Source organism: Neoarius graeffei, chromosome 7 (genome assembly GCF_027579695.1).
Source record: "Neoarius graeffei isolate fNeoGra1 chromosome 7, fNeoGra1.pri, whole genome shotgun sequence".
Taxonomy (NCBI): Eukaryota; Metazoa; Chordata; class Actinopteri; order Siluriformes; family Ariidae; genus Neoarius; species Neoarius graeffei.
The window spans coordinates 50,229,988-50,255,789 of record NC_083575.1 but is presented as its reverse complement, the minus strand read 5'-3'; the positions used below and the strand labels follow the sequence as shown (position 1 = coordinate 50,255,789).

The window sequence follows — 25,802 nt, the reverse complement described above, 5'->3', positions numbered from 1 at the left end:
TTCTGATCACAATCACCTGTACCCTTTTATTTTTGTTTGTATTTATATCCCTTTGTCTGTCTTGTCCTTTGCACAGTATTGTCTTCACTTCTTGTAAGCCTACTGAGTGTTATTATATTGATTGTTTCTCTGTGTATGACCCTTTTTGCCTTCTGGTTTTTCCCGTTTTGCCTAGCCTTTGTGTTTTGATTGCCCATCTCTCTTGATTCCCGGTTTCTCGATTATTGCCTGCTTACTGACTACGATCTGTCTAGCCCTTGTTACTGTTTTGGATTTCCCGGTTTTGACCTGGCCTGGCTTTTGTACTCTGATTTTGGGTTACCTTTCTCTCATTAAAACCTTGAATTCACTTATAACCCACGAACATCTGGTTTGTCACAGCCGCATTACATCAGGATTGGGAAATAATAGCAAGCTTCACTTCACACCAACCAGTCATTGATTATTTTCCCACTTCTGATGTCATTTGTTTCTCATTTTGTTACATTGTACACAGACAAGATTATCCTTCTATATTCTCTCTGTGATTTAAATCTAAGGGAACCTACATTCATGATTAGTTTCTGATTACGTTAATATTGGTGTTGTGAGCAGTATAAAGATTAAATAATTGGTGATATTCTAATGTCTACATGTCACCACTATTTCAACAAAATAATTTGTCTTTTAGGCCTCTGGTAAAGTTTGCGTATGATTTACAGTCCATAATAACAAGAATCTCACCATGCAGAATAAAAGCTGATAATTTATCAACATAACTATTGCTGTTGCCATACATTAGTAAATAAACTATGTTATGAACAGGTGGCACAGTGGTGTGGTTAGCACTGTTGCCTCACAGCAAGGTGGTCCTGGGTTCGAGCCCAGTGGCCGATGAGGGCCTTTCTGTGTGGAGTTTGCATGTTCTCCCTGTGTCTGTGTGGGTTTCCTCCGGGTGCTCCGGTTTCCCCCCACAGTCCAAAGACATGCAGGTTAGGCTAATTGGTGGCTAAATTGACCGTAGATGTGAATGTGAATGGTTGTTTGTCTCTATGTGTCAGCCCTGCGATGACCTGGCAACTTGTCCAGGGTGTACCTCACCCATAGTCAGCTGGGATAGGCTCCAGCTTACCTGCAACCCTGTACAGGATAAGTGGCTACAGATAATGAATGGATGCTATGAATATTTTTGAGCAACTGGAAAAGGTCTATATTTGAAATGAGAGCGCTCTGTAAATGCTGTGCAGTTATAAAAATCTTAGCTGCAATATTTTTGAATAAAATAATGTGATTTCATTATCCACTTACTCTTCATGGTTAATTAGCTCCAGAAAGCTCTATGGTGTAATACATGACCCTTTGATAGACAGTGGTGAAATATCTAATTAGCTCAAATGACAAAAACAGTTTAAATGAAATTTTCATGTCACCCCAATTATGGGTTTCAGAGCTTATCATTCCAAACATAAAAGAAAATTTTTTTGCTCTTAGTGCTGCTGAAATATTGTTTGTTGTGCATGATTTTGTGGCAGATGTGTCAATTTGAGGAAAACTTTGCATACATGCTGAAATAATCTTAATGATTACTAAAATCTCCTCCTGCTGTTCAGTGAAGAGACAATTTGAACTGTCATTAATATACAATAATAGTTATAATTTAACAGGAGGCACAACTAGTGGAGAAAATATCAGTTACCAAAAAAAATTATATGAAGCAATAATAAAATAAAAAAACAGATTCATGTTAAAATAAATGTTAACATATATTTGAAATAATGCAAACTGTAAAACAACCTTTTTATTCCAGGGATACTGTGCATTAGAGAGCATGGCTTGAGATGAGTTTCTGATCGTTCTCTGTTACTAGGTTATATTATGTGAGTGTTGTATTTCTTCATATACCACATGTGTGCTGCTTACTTGTAGAGCTCTTGTCGAGATATTGCCCTGTTTGTGAGAGGGTCGATGGCGTACACCTGCAGGTCTGATTTGCTGTAGTCCTCTAATGAATATCCGTCTCCGTGCCGCCGTGGTCCGATGGATTCCACGATCACTTTAGCTCCAGGGATTTGGTCCTGTACATATCGTTCGAGAATGCTGCAATCAAAAGTACAATAAGCAATAAAACTCACTCAAACTATGTCCACAATATGAGATGAAAACATTTCTTTCTTAACTCATACATGAAGCTCTATGGATCTACAGCAGACACTAACATATCCATCGATAAAAATAATTTTCTTCCATGTTAAATGCAAAGCTTGCTGCTGAAAATATAGTGCGAAATACAGTGTCTCAATTACTGAACAAAGTCAACGGAGACCGTAAAACATTAAGTGCAACTGTAGAAAAGTTATATAATAGTTTTGAGTCTGCACAAAGAAAACTATAAACCTAACCTCTCCACACATCCATTTCCTCACACTGGCAAGTCAGGAAATGAGGAGCAAGTTACAAACTCTCACAGTGGACTCATTTAGAAAGCATTAGACATGAAGCTTACGGCTCCCTTTAATTTAGAGGCTTCTTATTTTAATGCCCAATGGTATGCTTGCTGCACATCCAACACACCATTTCTATATCCGTACTATCCCCAGAGTGATGATGAATGAATGAAGCTTGAGGGGAGCTTTTCATCAGCAGAGACTGAACAGCTTCTGTGGTAACTGTTATAATGTTTGTCTGTTAAGGTACTTAGGAAGAAAATTAAGTAGAATAGAGATTAAAGAAGAAGAAGAGAAGAAGAAAACCACACAATCAGTGTGTATAACCAGTATAAACTTTCTCAAAAATCCTACAAATAGTTGTCAAAAGTGCGTCACTGAACAGAGTCCACAGGCTTCTGCTTGTGATGGTGACAATCCAGGTTTGTCATTTAGTCTTTGTTTGTTTGTTGATTTTTTTTGACACTTTAAATAAAAGTACAAAATTCATTCTGTAATTATGCAATCTTGATTGTGCTTGTAGGGACTGAATTCATTTGTAAAACTCAATCTTGGCAGGATGACATAATGTATAAATTGGAGCTGATATTTAGTGCAATTCTAGAGGTAGTGCAGTTCATCTGCTCAGGTCCAGTTACAGAAACATCACCTGACGAGTTGCTCTTTGTTCTCTTCCACTACAGTAGGCGGCACATTGGACACCACTACCTGCATGTCCAATGCATTCACCACAGACACCTGAAAGACATAAAAGAGAGACAGAGAGAATCAGAATTTTTCACTTGCTATGCCTTAGAGATCCTTCTGCCAAAAGCAGGCTTTGAGACAAGCTGCCATATGCTGCTGTAATGGCCTTTAAATCTGTTAGCCAGAAGGAGCACCTGAGAATGCTTCTGGAACAAAAATTTTGCACATACAGCCTTCTGCTTCCTTTTAACATACAAAACACATGTGTATAATTCTCCGAACCCTTTTTATTCTACCAGTGATTTATTAGCTCCATTGCTTTTATGGAAATGCACAGTTCAGTGGCTGCATATGCACCAGAATGATGCAATTAGGAGGAAAATTCATTCACTTGACATGAAACAAATGTAAATTTATTGCTGCACTAACAAGTGTGCGTTGTTGTTATTTATTTATTTACTTACTGTAAATATGTGCACGCATAAAAACATATACACACACACACACCTGAATTATCAAGATACACATGGGTGACAAATTGATGAAAAACAGCATACATGGGGTCCTATTAATCCAGAACCACAGGATAAAAATGTAAATAAATAAATAAAAATAAAAGGGAAAACAAAAACTTTTGACAGAATTTACTCAAATTTTTCAAAATATTTTCTCAATACAAAAATTGCGACCAGTACAATTATTTGAATTCAGTCTTTCTTGCTCAGCTATATCATGGTCTGTAAAAGTATAAGATATTCATTAATCCTAGGATGCTACTGTAGATTTATGGGACAACCTGTACAGTGTGTTAGTAAGGTGTTAAACCACGGCAAGTCTCCAGAACAGCTTCAATGTACATACAGTACCAGTCAAACGTCTGGACACACCTTCTAGTACATCTCATCTCATTATCTCTAGCCGCTTTATCCTGTTCTACAGGGTCGCAGGCAAGCTGGAGCCTATCCCAGCTGACTACGGGCGAGAGGCGGGGTACACCCTGGACAAGTCGCCAGGTCATCACAGGGCTGATACATAGACACAGACAACCATTCACACTCACATTCACACCTACGGTCAATTTAGAGTCACCAGTTAACCTAACCTGCATGTCTTTGGACTGTGGGGGAAACCGGAGCACCCGGAGGAAACCCACGCGGACACGGGGAGAACATGCAAACTCCGCACAGAAAGGCCCTCGCCGGCCACGGGGCTCGAACCCGGACCTTCTTGCTGTGAGGCGACAGCGCTAACCACTACACCACCGTGCCGCCCTCCTTCTAGTACATTTTTTTCTTTATTTTTATTAATTAAAAGACACTTTATGACTTAAAGTAATGGCGAACTTACTTTATTTAGTTCTTGACAGCATATGGATTACTACTGTTGTGGAATCAGGCTATATACACACACACACACACACACACACACACACACACACACATACACGCACACACACACACACATTTTTTTTTCAAGCCTTTATTCATTACAAGTACATATTTTAAATTATTGTATAAATGAAATAGTGCCTTGATGGCAATGACACGATACAGTTTTCACAACTTAATCTGTTTAATCTGTACATAACACCTTTTACACACTGCAAGACTGTTTCATTGTATTATAGTTCTGTACCTGGAGCAACTGCCAAGTAAAATTCCCTGTAAGTGAAATCTTATTTGGCCAATTGTTTCTGATTCTGACATACACACTCACACTTACCACCACTTCAGTGCTGCTGCTCAGACCTTTTCCATAGTCATCAGTGGCAATAGCCTCGAATTTGAAGTAAGAGCGGCGCATGTTGCGATACATGATGGCACTTTTGATGATGCCAGTGTATTGCTCGATGACAAAGCTGTCCTGACCTTCTGGAGTAGGGGGGATGATCAGCCTGTATGCCATCTTACTGTAGTTCCCTGTGTCTTTATCTATAGCCTGGAACATAACACACACACACAAATCCACACAAGTACCTTTGAGCGATCAATGTCAAATCTAGAGTATGTAAGCAGAGTATTTGTGACGGTCACGGACGGACCGCACATTTCCCTTGCTTCACGGCTGCGAGGCAGCCCTTGTTTCACTGCCTACCTGTGCCTAAACACACACACACACACACGCCGACTGGCAACTCCAGGAACATTGAGCTAAACGCTAAGACACTAAACTTTGCTGGTACTCTTTTGCACATGAACACTGTTTCACCAAAGACATTTATGGAAAGAAAAAATGCAACACAGACTATTTCTAATGTTTCTTTTTAATGTACCAAGTTGCTGCAGAGACTTGGGTGCTGAAAAGAAAAAAGTAGCATACTGTTTCTTGCCGTGGTGATGAACTGTCTTGTCGCATCCCGCGGGTGGCAAAAGAGTGCCGACATGAAACAGAGACTCATTTATTTTGTTCCGGCCGCAATTGGTCCGGTCTATCTTGCCAGAACGTCATAGGGAAGACGGAGACGGCCCTGATCAAGCCGCTTCTATATCTTTGTATTATGGTGATGTTTTGCAATGTTTAGTCTTAATGTTTATGTTGTCAACTTGTTGTTTAAATGTTGTAGAATGTCCTTATGATGCATCAGAGTCTGTAATGTTATTGTTTGTGTTTAGTGATTATGTGTTCCCCTTTTATGTTGGAATGGTGCTGGTCACCTTCTTTATGTATGTTAGTCTAGTCCTGTGTCTGGAGTCTAGCGTTTGATCTTATGTGGTGAGTTTGTCTTGACATTGACTTTGCTGCCAATGGTTCTCTGCTCTTAAAGAGACATAGCAAATATTTTCTGGGACATTCTAGCTGACAACTTTTGTATTTTTTTTGAAAATCTATTTTTGTACAAATCTATTTCTCTAAAAATATCAAAAATATATAAAAAGAGGGAACAGCATGCTTTGAACATTGTTTGGCTAAAAATTGCCACTAAGTTTTAAAAATAAAAACTCTTGCTTGGATTTTTTTTGTCCTCTCCCTCTGTTTTTGGCCTGATCCATTTGCCCCTAGTGGCGCTCGCACATCCATCCCGTTACAACTGGTGTCAGAAGTGGGATCAAGGCCTAGAGGGCAGCAGAGAGTTTTTCAATTTTTTTGTGGCAGATTATTTTTCGTTTTCCCTCCACGATCTTCATGTCCTTGGGGTGGCAACACTGGCTGACGTGATGGGGCCGAAGGAAACTGGTGAGCGGAAACCTGTCCAGCAAGAAGGCGGGGCCAGCGGCGGAGACAATAGCAATGACCCTGAACTGGCTGAGGTGGCTGAAGACCTATCGGTGCAGGAGCTGCGAGACATGTTCCAGTTCATGATGGCACAGCAACAAGCACGTGACGTCAAGCTGGAGCAGGAAGCCGCGCGACAGGAAAGCCGTTGGCGAACCCTTCAACACCAGTTTAGCCTCCTGCAACAGGAAGTACACACCAGAACCACACCGGTCCCAGATGCAGTGGTTGGCGTGCCAGACAGCGGTGCTGATGCGACGCCACAGCACCCACCACCACCACCTCCATCGTCAGCGGAGCCACCTCACTTCAACAGCCAAGCAAGGACCATGGGGGAGAGGGAGCCCAGATTGCAGTGTCTAGGTGAGCAAGATGACGTTGAGCATTACTCGGTCACATTTGAAAGAGTGGCCGTGGCGTGTCAGTGGCCAACAACTGACTGGGCAGTAAGGTTAGCACCCCTCCTGACGGGCAAGGCTAGGGCCGCTTATGTTGCTATGGACCAGCACGACGCCCTGAATTACGACAAGCTGAAGGAGGCCATATTGGCCAAGTATAACATCAACAAGGAGACCTACCGGCTGAACTTCAGAGGTGCTGAGGTGAAGGAGGAGGAGTCACCGAAGGAGTTGTACACCCACCTGCGAGACCTGTACCTATGATGGGTCCAGCCTGAGAAGCACACCAAGGAGCAGATTGGAGAAATGATAATCCTGGAACAGTTCCTTCGTTTGACGTCCCCAGACCTCCAGGTGTGGATCAGGGAATGCGACCCGGTCTCAGCAGCCAAAGCTGCCTCCCTGGCAGACGTCTTTGTGGCAGCCCGGCGGAAGAGGCAGCCATGGACCTATGCCCAATGGAAGGCAGGCAAAGACTCCAGCAGGCCCCAACGTCATCCTCCACCCACAAAGAGCAGTAGTGGACCGCCAAAGAAGTTCAACAGCAGTCAGACGTCTGTGGGTGGTAAGAGTGGTCCCCAGAATTATAACCCTGCTGTTAGGTCCAACTCTACTTTTAACCCCAGTAGCCCCAAAGTATCTGTGTGTTTGCAGTGTGGTGAGGAAGGTCATATTAAGTCCAAATGCCCAAACAATGCCACCCAGTCCAACATTTGTACAGTACCTAGAGCTAGCACCCCCAGAAAGTCGGTAGCTCTTAGCTTTCATACTGTAGTGTTAAATGGGCGGGAGGTTGAGGCACTGGTTGACACTGGCAGCATGCAGTCTCTAGTCAATGCTAATTATATTTCAGCTCAACTTCATAATTATGCTGTGATGACCCAGTTAAAGTGTGTGCATGGAGATGAAAGGTCATACCCTACTGCAAGTGTGTATGTGAAGGTTTTGGGACAGCCTTACTTATTGGATGTCGGGGTAGTGGATAATTTACCATATTCCATGATTTTGGGTCAGGATTTTCCTCTATTGTGTCAGCTCATAGCTGGTAATAATGAGTGTAATGTGGCTGTGACCAGGGCAATGGCTAAGAGTAGCGAGGAGGAAACTCCACTTTCTGCTTTGCCCTTTTTCAATGTAGATGTTGAGGCTCTGCCTGGTAAGAGTCGTAAGTCAAAAAGACAGAGGAGACAGGAGAAGTTCCAGTTTGGAGTTTCTGGTAGTCAGGGGGATCCTTGTCCAGAGCTGGCAGATGTCCCTGTAAAAATTCCCCAAGATATGGCTTTAATGCAGCAGCAAGACCCAGATATTGGCCCTTTGTTTCGGCAGGCTCAGCTCAGTGTTGGGGAGGAGATGCCAGGGCAAGGTTTTGCTATCAAAGATGGAGTTTTGCATAAAGTGGGAGGGGCTGAGGCCAGGATGGTGGTTCCATTGAAGACTAGGGGGGTAGTCCTTGACTTGGGCCATTCCATACCATGGGCAGGCCATTTAGGTAAAGATAAAACTGTTGCCAGAATCAGCCGTTACTTTTATTGGCCAAGTATGGCAAAAGACATTGCAGATTTTTGTAAGACATGTCCTGAGTGTCAGAAAACTGCAAGCAGAGCTCCCCCTAAGGTCCCCTTAGAACCTCTTCCTATAGTGGGCACTTCTTTTGAGCAGTTGGGTATGGACATAGTAAGTCCCTTTGAGTGCAGCAAAGCTGGGAATAGGTTCATGCTTGTGATTACTGATTACGCTATGAGATACCCAGAGGTTTTTGCTCTTAAAGCTGTTAAGGCTAGGACGGTTGCCACGTGTCTAATCTAGTTGTTCTCAAGGGTGGGGTTCCCTAGAGCCATAATAACTGACCAGGGGTCCAACTTTATGTCCAAACTTCTCAAGCAGGTGTATGGGTTGTTGGGCATAAAAGGTATACGGACCACCCCTTATCACCCACATACGGATGGCCTGACTGAACAGTTCAACCAGACCCTTAAGCAGATGCTACGCAAGTTTGTGGATGAATCGGGCTCCGACTGGGACAACTGGCTCCCCTACCTTCTATTTGCTTATCGTGAGGTGCCGCAGACCTCAACTAGATTTGCACCTTTCGAATTGCTCTACGGACGTGACATTCGAGGCCCCTTGGCGCTCCTGAAAGAGACCTGGATGAAGGAGGAAACCCCACCATCGCAGGACACTCTTTCTTATGTGTTGCAGATGCGTGAGAGGCTGAAGAGCATGGCAGAACTGGCACAGCAGAATCTTGAGCAAGCCCAGAAGTGCCAGAAATCCTACTATGACCGCAGGGCTCACGCTCGGAGTTTCAATGAGGGAGACAAGGTGTTGGTGATGCTGCCAAGTGACTCTAGTAAGTTGCTCGCCAAATGGCAAGGTCCCTTTGAGGTGGTGCGGAGGTTCGGCTCAACCACCTATGAAGTTGTCAAGCCAGGAGAGAGGCACTCCAGACGAGTGCTGCACATCAATCTTCTGAAGGAGTGGAGGGAACGTCCAGGTGTGAGTGCAGAGTCCCTGATGATCCGTCGGGTGCAAGAAGAGGATGAGGTCGAGGAGCAGTACCTACCTTCACCAACAGAGGGCGCCCTTAACCTTGACCATCTCTCCCCTGACCAACAGGTGGCCATCAAGCGGCTCTGTGGTCCCCACCTGTTCAAAGAGCAACCAGGCCACACTCAGCTGGTGAGTCATCACGCTTCCCTGTGTGAGGGGACAGCTCCTCGTCGCATGAGTTACAGGATTCCAGAGCGACTCCTTGATGGACTGAGGAAGGAGACTGACCAGATGCTCGCCATGGGGATTATCGAACCATCCAGCAGCGAGTGGTGCTCCCCAATAGTCCTTGTCCCAAAAAAGGACGACAGTCTTTGGTTCTGCATTGACTTCAGGTATTTGAACTCTGTTTCTCAGTTTGATTCATACCCTACCCCGAGAATTGATGACCTCATTGACTCTCTTGGCTCAGCTAACTGGGTAACTACCTTAGACTTAGCCAAGGGATATTGGCAAGTCCCCCTGAGTGCTTCAACTAAAGAACTGACTGCATTTCGTACCCCTTGGGGGCTTTTTCAGTTCTCAGTCATGCCGTTTGGGCTCCATGGTGCTGCTGCCACCTTCCAGAGATTGATGGATCATGTGCTGGAGGGAATGCAGGGGTACGCAGCTGCTTACCTTGATGATGTAATTATTTACAGTGCATCATGGGCGGAGCATCTATGTCACCTGCGTGAAGTCCTGAGGAGGATCGAGGAGGCAGGCCTGACCATCAATCCAGTTAAGTGTGCCATCGCTCAGAAGGAAGCAGAGTACCTGGGGTATGTAATTGGCAGGGGTGTCATTAAACCGCAGGTGCAGAAGCTGGAGGCTATCCAGCAGTACCCTTTGCCCCAGACCAAGACCCAGGTGCGGTCATTCTTAGGCATGGCCAGGTGGTACAGGAGATTCATGCCAAACTTCTCAGTCAGGGCAGCCGCCCTCACAGGCTTGACCAGAAAGAACTTCCCAGTCCAGGTTCGGTGGACAGAGGACGCCAGGAAGGCGTTCGAGGACATCCAGAATGCCCTTTGCCATGAACCTGTGTTGTAATGTCCTAATTTTGAAAAGCAATTTGTTTTGCAGACAGACGCCTCTGATACAGGTTTGGGGCGGTGCTCCTGCAGGGTGAACCAGGAGAGAGACATCCAGTGGCGTACATTAGCCAGAAGCTGTATCCCAGGGAGGTGCGCTACTCAACTGTCGAGAAGGAATGCCTGGCGGTGAAATGGGCCCTTGATGCCTTCAGGTATTACCTCCTTGGCCGTGAGTTCCTGCTGAAGACAGACCATCATCCTCTGCAGTGGATGGACCACATGCGTGATTCCAACACGCGCATCACCAGGTGGTACCTCTCCATGCAGCCCGTCCGGTTCACCATCTGCCATATCCCAGGGACGGATAATGCCACTGCAGATTTCCTCTCCCACCTGCCGGCGTGAGACCAGAGGTGGGGGGTGTGTGATGGTCACAGACGGACCGCACATTTCCCTTGCCTCTCGGCTGCGAGGCAGCCCTTGTTTCACTGCCTACCTGTGCCTAAACACACACACACACACGCCGACTGGCAACTCCAGGAACATTGAGCTAAACGCTAAGACGCTAAACTTTGCTGGTACTCTTTTGCACATGAACACTGTTTCACCAAAGACATTTATGGAAAGAAAAAATGCAACAGACTATTTCTAATGTTTCTTTTTAATGTACCAAGTTGCTGCAGAGACTTAGGTGCTGAAAAGAAAAAAGTAGTATACTGTTTCTTGCTGTGGTGATGAACTGTCTTGTCGCGTCCCACGGGTGGCAAAAGAGTGCCGACATGAAACAGAGACTCATTTATTTCGTTCCGGCCGCAATTGGTCCAGTCCATCTTGCCAGAACGTCATAGGGAAGACGGAGACGGCCCTGATCAAGCCGCTTCTATATCTTTGTATTACAGTGATGTTTTGCAATGTTTAGTCTTAATGTTTATGTTGTCAACTTGTTGTTTAAATGTTGTAGAATGTCCTTATGATGCATCAGAGTCTGTAATGTTATTGTTTGTGTTTAGTGATTGTTATGTGTTCCCCTTTTATGTTGGAATGGTGCTGGTCACCTTCTTTATGTATGTTAGTCTAGTCCTGTGTCTGGAGTCTAGCGTTTGATCTCATGTGGTGAGTTTGTCTTGACATTGACTTTGCTGCCAGTGGTTCTCTGCTCTTAAAGAAACATAGCAAATATTTTCTGGGACATTCTAGTTGACAACTTTTGTATTTTTTTTTTGAAAATCTATTTTTGTACAAATCTATTTTTCTAAAAATATCAAAAAAAGGGAACAGCATGCTTTGAACATTGTTTGGCTAAAAATTGCCACTAAGTTTTAAAAATAAAAACTCTTGCTTGGATTTTTTTGTCCTCTCCCTCTGTTTTTGGCCTGATCCATTTGCCCCTAGTGGCGCTCGCACATCCATCCCGTTACAGTATTCATTCCTATGAATGCACAAAAAATACAAGCAAGAACAAGATGTCAAAGATGCATGTGGAGAGTCAATAAAAACAACACAAAAAAAAAGATTCCCAATAGAATTTAAAAATGCACATTTTCACAATGCTTTCATTCAGCAGCTCTACATGCCTGTGCAAGTGCAAATAACTACAGCCAAACTGTTGTTCAGAATAGAATTTAGCTTGTACATATAAAACTTTATGATTTAAAGCTTAAACCTGAGATAAAAATATTTGACAACACCTTACTCAAAGACATTGACTGGAGAACTTACACCTACATAACTGTCATAAACTTACACAAACAATTATAAAAGCTTGTGCCAACAGACACATTGCCATGTGTAAAGGAATAAGTTGAATTATCTCCCCTTTGAAACATCGGATCGGAATTATTTTCCTTCATGCACATCTTCAGGTGATATACTGCAACTGTATAAAGTAGCATCAAAATCCAATAAACCGTTTAGGAGGAGTTGCGCTTACAAGACACATGGACGGATGGACAGACAGGGTGATTCTTATATACCCCCCCCAACTTTCTTTGTGGGGGGGGGTATGAATATAATATACTATGACTATTGAGACACATAAATATACTGTATAATTATATTGATATAATTATATGTGCATATGTATATAATTATATAGATATTTATTTAAAACATTTACATATCTGAACAGCACAACCAGTGATTCATAGACTTGCCTGTGAGCTACTAGACATACTGCTGAAGTTTGTAATGTATTTATAGCCCTATTTAAACATATGTATAGTGTGACCCGGAGCAATTCCATCACTTCAGAGGATTTGCTGTGATTTTATTTTTGTCCATGTTATTCTCAGTCCTCCCCTGAACTATTTACATGTTTACATTACATGCTGTTTATTTTTATTTTAGTTTAGTTGTTTTTTTTGTACCAACTCTGCAGTCTTCTGATAATTTTAGTCCTGACCAGATCGATTTATTTTGCTAGCAGATTATCTTGCATTGGAATAAAGTTTTTTTTTTTTAACTCTGTTACTTGCGACATTTGTGAATATGAATCACGAAATGATGAATGCTGCTGAGGAATCTCTCAACAGTGTACCAAGTATGGGTTGTATCACTTAATGTTGATACTGCCTACATTGGGAAACCATTAGCAGAGGAAATAAAATAAAATCAATCAAAACTGTGTAATCATAAAGGCTAATTAAATGGGCTGTTATATTGTCAGCTACAAGTATAAAGTCACTTTATTTTACCATATTCTACAATATCATGCAATCTTAGCTCCCTAAAAATAACTGAATGAACAGTTGTATCACGGTATCTGTACCATAATCATTGAAATGTTGATGCTGCTAAAGAAATAAACACGATATGGCCATGTGTAAGATAATAATTTCGTCACATTCAGAGAAACTAATTCCTCCCAGATAGGGCTTAAGATGAAATATTTTCTGTTTAGCCTGTGCTAACAAATGGAGCAAGTCACTGTGGATGAGCATTAGCTGTGCTTCACAATGCTGTCGCTATGGTTACCACTCTAGAGACAGCACTGGCCTGCTGTTTGAAGAGCTGCGTTGAGTGCAGAATCCTGACCTTTCATATGGGAATTAGAAAGAGTCAGGTGGAGTGGAGAGCAATGCATCATCTGCCATGTGAAAAACCCCTTAAGGCTAAATACAATATATACTTTTTTTCCATATAAATATTCCAATATGATATCCATCATTATGAATTACACATGCACTATATGTCGAAAGGATTTGGACACCTGACCAATCACAACCATATGTGTGTAATAAACACCCCATATTATTATTATTATGATTTCTTATTAATAATAATAATAATAATAATAATAATAATAATAATAATATCACGGTGGTGTAGTGGTTAGCACTGTTGCCTCACAGCAAGAAGGTTCTGGGTTCGAGCCCAATGGCTGACGGGGGCCTTTCTGTGTGGAGTTTGCATGTTCTCCCCGTGTCTGCGTGGGTTTCCTCCAGGTGCTCCAGTTTCCCCCACAGTCCAAAGACATGCAGGTTAGGTTAACTGGTGGCTCTAAATTGGCCATAGGTGTGAATGGTTGTTTGTCTCTAAAGCTGTGTTCACATATATACCGGTACGATAGTGGTATAACTGTATCGATACAAAGTATACCGGTACAGTTTAGTGCATCTGTCCACACTAGCGAGAAATGTTTGCGGTTTTCTTTCATGGTAGTTGAAATGCGCATGCGCGAAATGTTTCCGTGGTTACCGAGTAACTTCCTTCCGAGAATATGGCGGATGAAACAACGTGTGTGTGCTTTTTGTTGTCAATGTACAGTCTGTATTTCTGGTGGTCATTTATTCAGTCGAATCATATAAAATGCGCGAGGCAGTTGAGAAAGACTCGTACGTGTACCCCTCAACTGTTCCTGGCATCGCTCGTCTCCCCAAAGCTCCAACAAACATATAACTTCATCTTTGCTCCATGTAGCTCCACGGTCGTTTTGAGCCATTTTGACGTTTTATTTACAGCTGGAAAGCACGTGCGTATTGTATTGTATGAATAACCCGGAAGTAGGAATGGTTCATTGCGCATGCGCATTATATTTGTATCGATACAGAACTGCTTCATCTGTCCACACTACAGCGAAGCGCTACAGTACCAATACTGTACCGGTACGAAACCCAAACAGTTGTGGGTTTCGTACCGATACAGTTATACCGCTACAGTACCGATATAGTTGCTAGTGTGGACAGGTGTTGCGGTACGAAAGTAGTATCGTATGATACGATACTACTTTCGTACCGCAACACCTGTCCACACTAGCAACTATACCGGGGCTATACAGGGGCGGTCCTGGGGGCGGTCCGACCGGGCAGCCGCCCGGGGCGGCATCGCGGGGGGGGGCGGCACGAGCGCGGGCGCGAAAAAAAAACAGTCCCCCCCCCAAAAAAAAGGTCCCCCCCAAAAAAAACCCAAGACGGGCGTGTGTGTGTGTGTGTGTGTGTGTGTGTGTGAACATTTTGGATGGGGAAGCCCAATAGACCCTTTTCACTGACGTCACCGGAAACCGGAAGTAAACAAACCCTGCGCCATATTGGAAGACCAACAAACTCGTGATTAGGGGGAAATAACGGCAGCGCGCGGAATTTAAACCCACGAGGCACTTGATTCATCATAAACCTACAATGGTAAACTTTTGTGCTGTGTTAGGGTGTTCCAACAAAGCTGATGGGAAAGGTGAAAAGAAGTCTTTCTACAGAATACCAGCTGTGATTGAGACACAAGCAAACCAAGGAGCTTTCTGCCAGGAGACAGAGAATAAGTGCATTACTGAGTGTCTCTGAGCAAAGGTGAGCCTGAACGTTGCAACCTCCCTGTTGGCTGTTTATTGGTTGTTTGTAAAAATGTATCAGTTGTTGCCCTTCCCACGGGAATCATCGCGGGCTCGAGAGACGAGACCTGACGAGTTAGTTCATTGGTAGCAGAACAAAATGTCTGGACACAAATCGGGTTTTCAGAAAAGGAAAGAAAATAAATGGAGGGTCGAAAATACAAAAAAGGAGGCAGAAAATGCAAAACGAGTTTTAAGGTAGGACAAATGGTTACTTTTCTGAGGCAGCCCACCGTGGCTGCAGGCTTTCAGTTGTGTCATTGAATGGTTACTTTTCTGAGGCAGCCCGCCGTGCCTGCAGGCTTATTTATTATAGCCCATTTAGTTAAAATAGTTGATATAAAATGTTTATAGTTATGTGATGGTTGTCCTGATTTAGACTGGTGGGGTTTTTTTTTTTTTGGGGGGGGGGTTGCGCGATGTTGCACCCGGGTCCAGATTAGGGCAGAACCGGCCCTGGCTACATTTCAGGTGTAGTTTGTTTTATGAATGTATGTACTTGCATAGATGTGTACTTGGTCTTCCAATATGGCGCTTAACAAAATCTCGCGGCGCGGTGACGTCATGCGGTAGCCCTCGATACCAAAGTTGCGCAGGTGACGTCATCAGTGTGTGTGTGTGCCTAACTTGTCATAGCCCCATAATATGCACAATCCCGCCAGCGGAACGTTGTACTAGTCATCAAAAAGACTTTACTACCACAGTACTACACTACTATGACATTACACAGAGTCTTAAGTAATACATTACGACTTGATCATTGCCATTCTGGTAACAGCAAATTTATAACGGGCCGTGTCCGCGACGTACAACACACGACGAGAAATGTTTAAACGACATGTAAAGCTGTTGTTAACATTCTGTTGGCTAATACAGAGCCCAACGTGGGGGGGCACGAGCGCGGGCGCGAAAAAAAAAAAAGGTCCCAAAAAAAGGTCCCCCCAAAAAAAACCCCCGAAAAAAAAAGGCGGGGGGCGCCAGCAGGGGGTTTCGCCCGGGGAGTAAATCACTCTAGGATCGCCACTGATCGTATCGGTACAAAATCCCTAGTGTGGACAGGGTATATGTGTCAGTCCTGCAGTGATCTGGTGACTTGTCCAGGGTGTAGCCCACCTCTCACCCATAGTCAGCTGGGATAGGCTCCAGCTTGTCTGTGACCCTGTAGGACAGGATAAGCGGCTACAAATAATGGATGTATGGATGATAATGTCTCAATGGTACATTCATAAGTAATGTCTCCACTTTTCCAGATTTAGTTCCCTCTTTGCTGTTGTAATAACCTCCACACTTTTGGGAAGGCTTACCTCTAGATTTTGGAGTGTGTCTGTAGTGACAACAAGGTTGGGCACTGAGGTTGGATGAGAAGGCCTGGCACCCAGATAATCTCAAAAGTGATCAGTGGGGTTGCTGTGCAGGCCACTGGAGTTTTTAACCCCAACCTTGGCAAACCATAGAGCTCACTTTGTGCACATGGAGCATAATCATACTGGAACAGGTTTGGGTTCGACGACTTAGTTCCAGTGAAAGGAAATCTTAATGTTATAGCATATAAAGACATCCTATACAATTACCAACTTTGTGGTAATAATTGTGTGAAGGCCCATATATGGGTATGATGGTCATGCATCCACATACTTTTGGCCATAAAGTGTATATCAGCAGCATCCAATACTACTATCAATCAATACCAAAGTCAAAAAACACCTGAGTCAAAGGATATCAATTTTGATGACAATGCTTTGTTATAGTACTTTCTAGGCTGCCTTCTGCAGTAGTTAGCATTGTTGCTTCACAGCAAGAAGGTTCTGGGTTCAAGCCCAGAGGCCGATGGGGGCCTTTCTGTGTGAAGTTTGCATGTTCTCCCCATGTCTGCGTGAGTTTCCTCCTGGTGATCCAGTTTCCCTCACAGTCCAAAGACATGCAGTTAGGTTAACATGGGATGACCTTGGGCTGAAGTGCCCTTGAGCGAGGCACCTAACCCCCGACTGCTCCCTGGATGCTGTAGCATGGTTGCCCACTGCTCTGGGTATGTGTGTGTGCTCATTGCTCACATGTATGTGCATGTGTGTGTTCTGTGCTTCAGAGGAATGCAGAGAGGAATTTCACAAGTGTATGTGTAATGAACAGAACTGTTGTTATTCTTCTTCTACAACAAGCTAGTGCATACTTAGTGCTGGTCCCAAGCCTGGACACATTGGGGAAGGTTGTGTCAGGAAGGGCATCCAATGTTATGTTACATACATACACACACACACACACATACGCACACACACATATATATGTGTGGATCATAAATTGATGATCCGCTGTGGCAACTCCTTACAGGAGCAGCCAGAAGAAGACGACTTTCTAGTCTGACTTCTGCATCATGACGACATGCTTTCTAGTTCAGTGTACTTTTATAATTGTTCATATTTATGCTTGGAAGATATTAAGCAATACATAAGACAGTGGAATGAGCTGTGCATGTTTTCTTTGTCATCCTAAGTGAAGTAAGTATAATTTAAGCATTTTTTATGAAAACATATTGCAGACATAACTATCTCTGTCATTATGGTGTCAATACTGTCACGTTTTCTTCATACTGATTCTACATTAGAGTGAGTTTGTCCTGTAAATTTGTCACCCTTATGTAGCTCTGTTGTGCCAGAAATACATGTTCAACAAAGTCAGTTCTTTATGTTCTGATGGAAGTCAGCCTGGAAAATGTCATAAAAAGTACAAAGAAAATGAAACTGTCACCATATGTTTTTTATGTCAACCTGATAAAAAAGTAAAAAAACAAAAACTGATGAATGCAGTCTTTATGACATCTGACCCTGTTGGAATAAGCTTTTCTAAATATAAATTTTTTTATGTTTTGTTTAGCACTAGTGTGTCAGCAAGATGGACTGAATGAACTACACATATTTAACAAACTTTCACAGCTACATTCAGTTGCTCTGGTTAGCACTTGGGCTGCTCTTCAATCAGTGTGTTTGCTGTGGCAGGAGTGTTTCTGAAGCATATGTCCCTCTTACACCACCTAGGGCCTCCCTGCTCCCTGTTTCAGACCTTTCATCATCATTAGTGACTGTTAGAGACTTAATGTTCCTTGAACCTAAATAAGGTAAGTCTACTTTCAACCAAGCAAAATAATTCATGCTAAGTAATCAAACAGTACGACACTGAAGCTTAGAAAAGCTAACAAGCAGCCTGTGACACATCGCATGTGAGTAATTTATATAATGGCTGGTAAGTGTGTGGTGGTTGGAATGAGCGACAGAGAGAAAGACAGCAGCAAAACTTTTGAGAGGGTGACATTTTGAGGGTGTGAGTGGAGGACAGGGTCTAATTGGACAGGAATGGTGTGGAGGTGGAGGCGGCTGGAATTGGAGCACTTTTGGCAGGTGAACCTGTCTGTGGAGACAAAAGTTCACTGTTCCAACAATCACATGTGCAGCCAGCAACTAGCGCATGCAGTGGTTTACATAGTACAAAAAAAAACAAAGTGGCTACAACTGGGGTGTACAATTGTAGATTCCTCTTGGACTCAGACACAAAGAATTGCAAAGTGAGATACTCACAATAACCTTCAGGACTGATGTGAAAGTCTTAGTGTCTTCAGTTACTCCGCCGATATACAGGGACTCGGTGAACACTGGAGGATGATCGTTCTCATCCTGCACTTTGATAAACACCTTGGCTGTGTTCACTGCATATTATTTTTCATTTATTCATACACGCACACATACACACGCACACAAAAGAAGTAAGAGAGACTGGGTTAGAAACAGCTCTCAGTATGTGAAACTGCTGAACCTGTTTGTCACGGTTCGAGGTGCACAGAATAAATATGTACACAAAGCTGGCTCAACCTCGATGCAAGAGTAGAGCTGAGAAATGTGTACTGTCAAAAGCATTTTTTTCTTCCACTGTGCAATGTTGAAAAGTGTCATATGCACCTACTAAGGGAACGTGACAAACAAAATGCTATCACATCAGATAATTAGGCAAAAATGTACGGTAAGTGTTTAAAAGCTGAAAACTGAAAGCTGTAAGAGTTACTTTCACACTCATACTCCACACACACACTACTACTATTTTCAGACTACATGCAATAATATTCAGTAGAATAACTGCCCTCTAAAGGACAATGTGTTCTTGAGTAGGCTTTAAGTGCATTTTCAGTCTCCATACAAAGCAAAAACTCACTAGACCCAAATTGATTCAAACCATTAACACAGCATTATGAAGTTTATGCTGTTATTTGTAGCAAAGTGTGCTTTAATGTGTGTGTAGGTGTGTGGGGGCGACCACGTGTGTGTGTGTGTGTGTGTGTGTGTGTGTGTGTGTGTGTGTGTGTGTGTGTGTGTCTAACTAATTGGCCTGTGACAATCTTACTTGTATGGTGCTAGTTCTGTTCTGCTCTAATCCTTTTAGCACACATCAGTAAAGTTTCATTAAAAAGCTCTCAGCAGGTGGGAAGCAGTTTGTTTGAGCAGGAGCACAGATAAAGCAAGGATCAAGTGAAGAGAGAGGCCAGCTGCTTACCTGGCCTCAGCCTGCAATAATGTAACAGTAGTGACGTCTGACTGAGAAAGCTGCCAGGGCTGCTTCTTATGTTTGAGATCATGACCTTTTGCACAGCACTTACTTTTGGAAGGCACACGCAGGTTGGCCAGGACAAGAGCCAGAGAGTCGGCCTGCAGTCGGAGCTCATAGCTGGTGCGTGTCTCGTAGTCCAGCTGCTTTGCAGTGTAAATCATTCCGGTGCGATTATCCACTCGAAACTCGCCTATGGATACAAACACAAAATAATGGGAGAACATTTCACAGGGGATGAGTCAAAAGAAACAAGATGAAACTAAAGAAAGTACAACTGATATACAGTACCAGTTACAAATTTGGACACACCTATTTCAATGCGTTTTCTTTATTTTTATTAATTAAAAGGCACTTCACATCTTAAAGTAATGATGGATGTCGTTTCTCTTTACTTAGCTGAGCAGTTCTTGACATAATATGGATTACTGCAGTTGTGGAATAGAGCTATTTAGTGTGTTTTTATCGTTTACTATTTACTAGTTCAATATCTCAAATGCATTAAGAAATTGCACTAATTAACTTTTAACGAGGCACACCTCATCACCTCATGAAGCTGGTTAAGATAATGCCAATAGTGTGCAAAAGCGTCATCAAGGTAAACGGTGACTATTTTGAAGAATCTAATATAGGAAACATATTGTTTTTTAACACTTTTCTTTACCACATAATTCCATATATGTTCCATATATTATTTCATAGTTTTGATGTCTTCAGTATTGCTCTACAACATAGAAAATAGTCAAAATACAGAAAAAACTATGAATGAGTAGGACTGTCCAAACTTTTGACTGGCACTGTACGTAGGTGTTCTGTAGAGCTGACTAGCTTACAAAGATGTAAGATTATAAGGCTGGGCTCCTGAGTGGTGAAACAGGAAAGCATTAACTTTTTTTGTCAGGAGATTTATTCCCAAAGTTTTATTCCTAAAGATGCCACAACCATCTGTGGCTAGGACTCCAGAGTGCTTTCTGGGGGAGGGGATTGCAAACTAGCAATACTAGTCAGTCTTAGCCAGCTGTGAGCTCATGTATATGTAGAAAAGCGTAGATGGTACTTTTCTCCAAGTCTGTTATGCTGCTCTGTGATGTAGCATCAGTTAGGAAAAGGAAAAAAAAGCTTTGCTTGCTGGTAGCTGTTGTATATTAAGAGAGTGCTAATGACCAAAGAGACCAAGAAATCATGTGGTTAAAAGACATTTAATATTTCTCTCTCTATATATTTTGCAAAGCCAGAATTCAGGTATTAATAAAATGAACATCTCCACAGTGGAAGGTAGGACTTGCAACCTAGGTCGGTTGAACAATGCTGAATACACGCTCTTAGGGAAATGAACAACGGCACACAGCTGCAGCACCCAGAGCTTATAAATGACTCAGGAAAGCTTGTGTCAGGAAAAGATGAGGCAGAGGTCTCCAAGTGAAGGACTCTTTAAGGGTTTAAAGAAATACTGCAGTATCTTTCAACCTAATCTCTATAGACAATCATTTTGACTTTCCCCCTCTGCTTAGGAAAGAATTGAAAAATATGAAGTCTAATGCTGCTTTTCCACTACAAACGCGGCTGAGTCAGGCTGAGCCGTGCCGTGCTGAGTTGGGCTGAGTCAAGCTGAGCGGGGCTATTGAAGTTGCATTTCGACTACAACCGCGCTGAACCGTGCTGGCTGGAAGTGGGTGGACACATTGGGTGGAGTTAGCGAAAGTGGGTGGACGTCACGTGATGTCGTTAAGCAGCGCAAACAGTGACATCAGTGATCTTTTAAGCGGTAGTCTCACGACCCGAATAGTAAACAATAAACATGGAGACATGGAGTCGTTAGTGTTGCTGGTCTTGGTGCTGTGGCTTGTTGTCACCGACAACGCCAACAGATACTGGCAAGAGCGTATAGATGAGGTGAGGTGCATAAGGCTTCAGAAATTCTCGTAATTCGTAATTATTCTTCTTCCGGGTTTACGGTGTTTACAGATCCCAGCGTGCTCGCGGGGCGTGTGTGGGCATGTGAGGACACTCCTCCTCACCAATCAGTGCACAGGGGAGTGTCTGCTCACGCCCCCAGCCTCACTCGGCTCGCTTTGGCTCGCTTCAGCCCCACTCCAAAACGGTGCGAGTTTTAGGGGCTAAGCAGGGCTGAAGCGAGCCGAGTCGTGCTGTTCTTTGGTAGTCGAAACGCGAGCCGTGTCGGGCTGAAGTGAGCTGAAGCGAGCTGAAGTGAGCTGAAAAAGGGTAGTGGAAAAGGGCCATAAGTGCAGGTGCTGAATTCAACTCATAAACATTAAGAAATGTCAGTGTGAGAATATATAATATGAATTCAAATTACAGCCATTTCACTGTATCTGTAAAAGTCTTAGCATGAAGCAGATATCAAAGAATGTGTGACCAAAGTTGTACTGATGTAGTTAAATTCAACCTTCAAGCACTGCAACAATGCGAATGTTTTCCTTAAGTTTCTGTGGTATTTGTGCATGGCGGTAATGCAGAACCACAAATTTTTCCCTGTGAAAAATCAGAATACACATTTTTCTAAAAAGATAAAAAATACATGATAAGCATTTGCTGACATTCTTCTGAATACAGAGAAATGTGTCAAAAAATGTTGTCACTGATAATCACTCATATGGTACAGACGCTGTGGAGGAAAGCCTGCTGTAAGAAGAAAGCAAGAGCACTATTACTTATCCACCCCCTCTTTTTTTAACAAACAAAAGAAGCAAATGCTTTATGTGGATGAGCGAGCTGTCTGATATTCTGTTCTCTGTTCTCAGGTCACTCACCCCCCTCATTGCCTCCCACGATGGAGTAGAACACAGTGGTGTTTGCAGCCGCTGCAAGAACCATTCCTACAGCCCGGCCGATCGGAGCGTTCTCACTCACCGGGCTGAACCTGAATACAAAAATGACACAACTCAAATCAATACCCTTAACTTGTCCAGCAGCAGCAATCCTTCATTCACTCAACTTTCCTTCTCCATTAGGCCTCACACATACTAAAAGTGTGCTACATTTCTTCTTCAGAAGAGTTCAATTCCAGCATGAATCAAAGCTGCCAAACTACAATACAATGTGGCATGAGATAATGATTACTGCACTTATACCAGAGCAGTCAATCTTCAATGAGAGCTCTTACACTTCTACACAATAACAGCACCTCAAAACTAAGATGAAAGGACAGATTAGTGCTTTCAGAGTCCCATTTAGTGACACTGAGGTGAATTTAAGATAATAAAAAAAAAGAGATGGGGATAAAAGCCAGCCCATTTTCAAATTTATGGGAACAGCTTGGGGAAATTGGCCTTTAAAAGATAGTTGCATTTAGAAGTTCAAAGATCTTGAATGGAAGTTTTAAAGGTCTGTCCTAGTTGAATTGATTTTCTTGAGTGGACACTATTGTTATTTCTCTGAGTCATGTGAAGGTTATTTATAAACAACACACTGATTAAATTTTACAATAATTTACAGTAATAAGCAATTGAAGACATATTTACAATAAAATACTAAAATACTGTTCCTGGTGCTTTTTGTGAGAATTGATGCTGGATACAACTGAGTTCAAGGTTGAGGATCTCACTCAAGGATGGCAGTTTGGCAGTGCTGGGATTTGAACACCTGAAAGCATCAACCAAATAAGAAAATGTATGCATCATATTTTATACAATGTAAAAACTATTAAAGTACTTTAATGCAAATATGCTTATAATTGTTCATTGGAATTTTTACAGTACTTTACTGATAACCATGTTGCCAGTAAATCATTGTAAAATTTACAGTCAATTATTTACAAAGATGTTGAAACAAAAACATTAACAGTCCAGTTATGGAAAGAGAACTTAATTCAGGCTAAAAAAAAAATTAAAAATAAAAAAATATCCAAACACTCCTATATTTAATCTATTCACATTACTAAAGTGACAGCTTTTCATCATGACAGTACGTGTGTTGTCGTCACAGACGTTTTCCATTTAGAAAATGCTTTTGAGCTTGTGTAGGTTCAGGACTGACAGAAATATGCAGTTAGGCACATACAGAAGTGAAGGAAGAGTGGGTGGACTGCAGCATTGCATTCCTATGCACTCCACTAAAAAAAAAAAGCCCCAGCACAGTGATAATGGGCAGGATAAACCTGCTGCAGACTCCAGCCCTGACCCGCTGTGCTGTGAGGCTGATGAAGTGTTCTTTCCATTATCACTGAGACAATAGGAGGCTGCCGCAGCTCAACACTTCCGCTGTCAGCAGAAAGTCAAAAGCTTTCCCATTAACAACCCAAAGCCGATAAGCCTCCCATCAGTTCCCATGGAAATTACCCATGCCATAAATAGCCGATGTGTTGGTGGAGGGGCTGAGATAGACAGGCAGAGAGAAGGAAGCTGCAGGACTGCTCCGAGCCGCTTCATACTGTGTATTCCTGGCTCCTTTCAGCTGAGACACACTTGGGGGGAAAAATGGTGAGTGAAATAGTGAGTGACTTTCTCTTTGGTGTCTCTGTTTGACACTAGCAATAAACAGCAAAGAAATGGAGGCAGAGGGAAGTGTGAGGGGAAAAAAACATAGTGAGAGACTTCACCATAAAACATCTTCATCACTGTGAAGTATATTAAAGGATGACGTTAACGATGGCAGTGCTTTCATTTCTTCAATTCTGTGCTGAAGCCACAGAGCTCATTAAATACAAACTTCAGCTGAAATTCTGCCTGAAAGATCAATCGTGCACATGCTATCTGAGTGTAGATATAAATTATTTACTATTAAATACATTTGACAGTGTTTGGAAGAGGAAAAGGTAGCATGTAGAAATTAGTGGAAATGCTATTAAGCACATTTGCATATTTCTCATCAAAAGCCATCAGGACTGCAATATAATTTGCAGATGGATAATAAACATTCATGTGTGCATATTAGTATAAGCATTTTAATCACTACAAATGAAAAAGTAGAGGTGCACCCTTGCATGAATTTTAATTCAGACATTACTCAGAGGATTTTCCCCCTTGTGCTCTAAATGTTTTCATCTCACAAATGAGGCTAATTAAAAAGATACCAGGTCAGAATAATCTAACACAGCATACTGAAAGGCACTTTATTGAACCAATTGCTCTTGCTGATATATTTGAATGAAAAAAAACAGAAACTCAGTTGTTTTTTTAAGAACATGATACATGACCCTTGGGGAAAAACTAATGACATCTAAAGACTGATCATTGAACATAGCGAAGCTCATTTAAGTTACCTCACTTTATTAAATTATTTAATATACTTTATGCACTGTTGCTGTATGGATGTCATTTACTGTACAGTACAGTTGTATGGGGCATGTAATGACATCTCATGCGACAATAAATTATGATACAAATTTATGATGATTTGAATCCATGAAATAAAAATGAATCATGATTATTATCAGGCTGTGTAATCTCGGACATTTTCCTAACTATAATCATGTGCTTTAGACTGCAGAGGGCGGAAGAACATACACTAGTGGGAACGCATGTGACTTCACTCGAGGCGAAAGTAACAGTTCTAAAGGTGTAAAAAAAAAAAAAAAACACACAGCTGATTTAAAATGGGAGAGCTGTTGTGCAATTGACTGTACAATTAGATTTACAGTGTCTTACAAAGGTACTCATCCCCCTTCGTGTTTATCCTGTTTTGTCACATTACAAGCTGGAATAAAAAATGGATTTTTGCAGGGGTTAGCATCATTTAATTTACACAACATTCTTACCACTTTAAAGGTGAAAATTGTTGGCTTATTGTGACAAAAACAATAATTAAGAGGAAAAAAACAGAAATCTGGAGTGTGCATAGGTATTCACCACCCCAAAGTCAATACTTTGTAGAGCCACCTTTTGCTAGCCTGGCAAGCCAGACTAAATGTGAATATTTAGTCTGGCCTCGCTCGTAGACATTTCCGAAGGGTGGGGGTGGAACAACCCGCTGTCTTTCAAACTGTCTCTGTGCGTACAGGCCAATGCTCTGACCAATCAGCACAACAGTGACTGTGACGTAGTCAGAGCGACAGAAAGCAGTGGGGGAGGCCTTGAAATAAATAATTTTTCAAAATGCGTATTAATTAATAAACAGGTTCTAGATATTAAGAAGTTTGGAGATAATGACC

At 42.4% G+C, this 25,802-nt stretch overlaps 1 protein-coding gene across 1 annotated transcript in view; it reads right to left on the bottom strand.

The window, feature by feature from the left end:
- The window catches only part of pcdh15a (protocadherin-related 15a), a 396,434-nt gene that overhangs the window by 59,689 nt on the left and 310,943 nt on the right, over window positions 1–25,802 (bottom strand). The window contains exons 24-29 of the mRNA XM_060924719.1: window positions 22,465–22,574; window positions 19,746–19,886; window positions 18,676–18,803; window positions 4,833–5,048; window positions 3,073–3,161; window positions 1,900–2,076 (exon numbers count right to left, since the gene is read on the bottom strand). Of these exons, the coding sequence (XP_060780702.1) occupies window positions 1,900–2,076; window positions 3,073–3,161; window positions 4,833–5,048; window positions 18,676–18,803; window positions 19,746–19,886; window positions 22,465–22,574 (861 nt within the window). The remainder of the gene's footprint in view (window positions 1–1,899; window positions 2,077–3,072; window positions 3,162–4,832; window positions 5,049–18,675; window positions 18,804–19,745; window positions 19,887–22,464; window positions 22,575–25,802) is intronic.